Source organism: Corylus avellana, chromosome ca6, assembly GCF_901000735.1.
Source record: "Corylus avellana chromosome ca6, CavTom2PMs-1.0".
NCBI lineage: Eukaryota > Viridiplantae > Streptophyta > Magnoliopsida > Fagales > Betulaceae > Corylus > Corylus avellana.
Genome location: NC_081546.1, coordinates 4,623,766 through 4,626,179, shown reverse-complemented (window position 1 = coordinate 4,626,179; position 2,414 = coordinate 4,623,766). Strand labels below are relative to the sequence as shown.

Genomic DNA, 2,414 nt, shown 5'->3' with positions numbered 1-2,414 from the left:
TTTTTTTTTTTTTTTTTTTTTTAAAAAAGAATTGTTTTCAGAAACAATGATTGATGTAATGTAAAAAGTAAGAATGTTAGAAGTTTTTATTTTTTTTATTTTTTATTTTTATGAATAGTAATTGCCCATGGCAGTTGTCAAACACAGCACAAATCGATGGATATTTGTGGACATATTCACTAATTATCTAGTTTCTAATTACACTTTTATTAATTATAAACTTTTATATCAATTCCTAAAGATGTTAAGGGGGTATTTAGTAATCTATTCATTTCTCATTTTTATCCAAAAAGATCAAACTCATATTCACACTAACAAACAACTTTCTTCACTTTTTATTTTTTATTTTTTATTTTTTATTTATTTTTTATTTTTTTTTAAAAAAAGAAGCCAAACACATAGTTAACTCTAACAAAACTCTTAACCAAATTCTCTTGTTTCTTCATGCGTGCGTGAATTGGATAATAATTAAAACATCTATCAAGCATAAAAAATGAGTGGTCATGTTTCCTTGTACAAGGTTATTTTGTTCTTTCTTATAATTCTCACCATGCTATGATCCTATGATTTCCTTTTTGTTAAGGAAAACATCAAACTCTCTTGACAGATCAACTTTTCTTTCTTTTTTTTTTTTTCTTTTTTGCTTAGTATAAAATTAATTATTAAAAACCTCAACTAAAACACATATCCGCAAGGCAATTCACGTTGAACAGAATCTCAACAATTTTGCAGTTTAGATTGCTAGCAATACTGTGAGAGAACTAATATGAAACTTGCATGTTTTTGTCTGCTTACCTAAGGCTGTAAAGGTCGGCGGTTAATAACCGCTACCCACTTTTTAAGGCGTTTAGGAAAAATCACTAACCGCCTTTATATATATATATATATATATATATATATATATATAAAACGTTGTGGCCACAACCCCCACAGGCCACAACGTGGCTTCGCCACTAAATGTTGGGAAAAGGAAAGGAGAATTATAAGAAACTAACACAAAAAAAAAAAAGAAAAAAAAAAAAAAAAGGCCATAGAGTCTTCCTAAAAGCCGTTGGGAATGGGTCAAATAAATGAATCGTCCCATCAAACAAACTGAAACCGTCAAAAGAGACCGTATTAAAAGGCAAAGTTCCAAAAAGGAACAAAACCCGAAAGGGTTTTGCCGCACAACCATCACTAGTCAGTTGAGAAAATCAAACAACACCATTAGTGGTCAATAGAAAAAGGAAATGAAAGACATCAAATTTTTATATGTAAATGCAGTAAAAAAAACAACTTTTCTCGAACACAATGAGCAAAGACAACTAAAGGGTATATCCATAAGATATATGATGCACTATTGTGTTTAGCTCTCATAGTGCAATGAATTTAATGATCAAGAGGTGAATTTATATCGAGTCATGTTACTACATATTCTTTTATTCATAATTCCAAAAAAAAAAAAAAACAAAGGTAAGTTCTCTTTCCTAGCATGGGAAAGAGAGACTGTACGACTACTTTTTTCAGTAGTTTATAGTAAATGTTGCTTTATTAATTAGAAGAAAAAAAAAACATTTAGCATGGCTGGGAGCAATAGTATGCTGAAATTATTGAGAATCAAGATTAACTCGATAGAGATATTAGGCAGATGTAGAAGAAGATCTAGCCCAAGTCATATATGATGAATGCATAAGGCTCTCTAATCCACTTGTGCTCATTGGTGCTGGTTGGAGTTGTTCAAACCGGTCTTTTAAGGCACTAAACCCCAATTCATCGCCATATATATTCGGATCCATGGTGACTTCATCAACAATGATTTGGCCTTCGAGCATGCTTACTACTGCAGACATGGTGGGTTTAAATGCTAGTGATGCATTAGTGCATAAGAGAGCTACTTTGATCATTCTAATAGCTTCCTCATTTTTTAGCTTGGAACCCAACTTTGGATCCACTAGCTCCATTAGATTACCATTTCTTTGTAGATCAAGAGCCTATAATAAGAATGGGAATGAAAAGTAGCAAATCAACACAAGAATTAGCAGCCATACGCACATAGAAAATAATATACATGTCGATATGCTGAACTCAAGTGTGAAGTGAACGAATCAAACAATTTCAACATATGTTAGTTTATTTTGCTACTTGAGGCTAGAGTAACATATTAGGATGACAAAAATTGAGTGGGAAGGGACAAAGAAGCAGCCAGGCCTCCAAACGCTATTTATAGTAGCATATATTAAAAGAAAAAGATCAATCTTACCCAATCTACAAGGCATACGCAATTATCTTTTGGTCGATATTTCATGATGCTCTTCCTACTAACAATTTCCAGTGCAACAATCCCCAAACCATAGACATCTGCTTTATAGGTTAAGTAACCCCATAATGCATATTCGGGTGACATATATCCTCTGCAAATGAAGATTATATTATGA

General features: G+C 32.0%; 1 protein-coding gene across 1 annotated transcript; it reads right to left on the bottom strand.

Annotated features, from left to right (window-relative positions):
* Positions 1–1,619: 1,619 nt before the first annotated feature.
* On the bottom strand, positions 1,620–2,383 carry LOC132184027 (probable LRR receptor-like serine/threonine-protein kinase At1g29720). Its single transcript, XM_059597507.1, has 2 exons — positions 2,240–2,383; positions 1,620–1,970 (listed from the first exon to the last, which is right to left on the bottom strand). Exons 1-2 carry the CDS (start codon positions 2,381–2,383, stop codon positions 1,620–1,622), a joined length of 495 nt encoding a protein of 164 aa, XP_059453490.1.
* Positions 2,384–2,414: the final 31 nt, after the last annotated feature.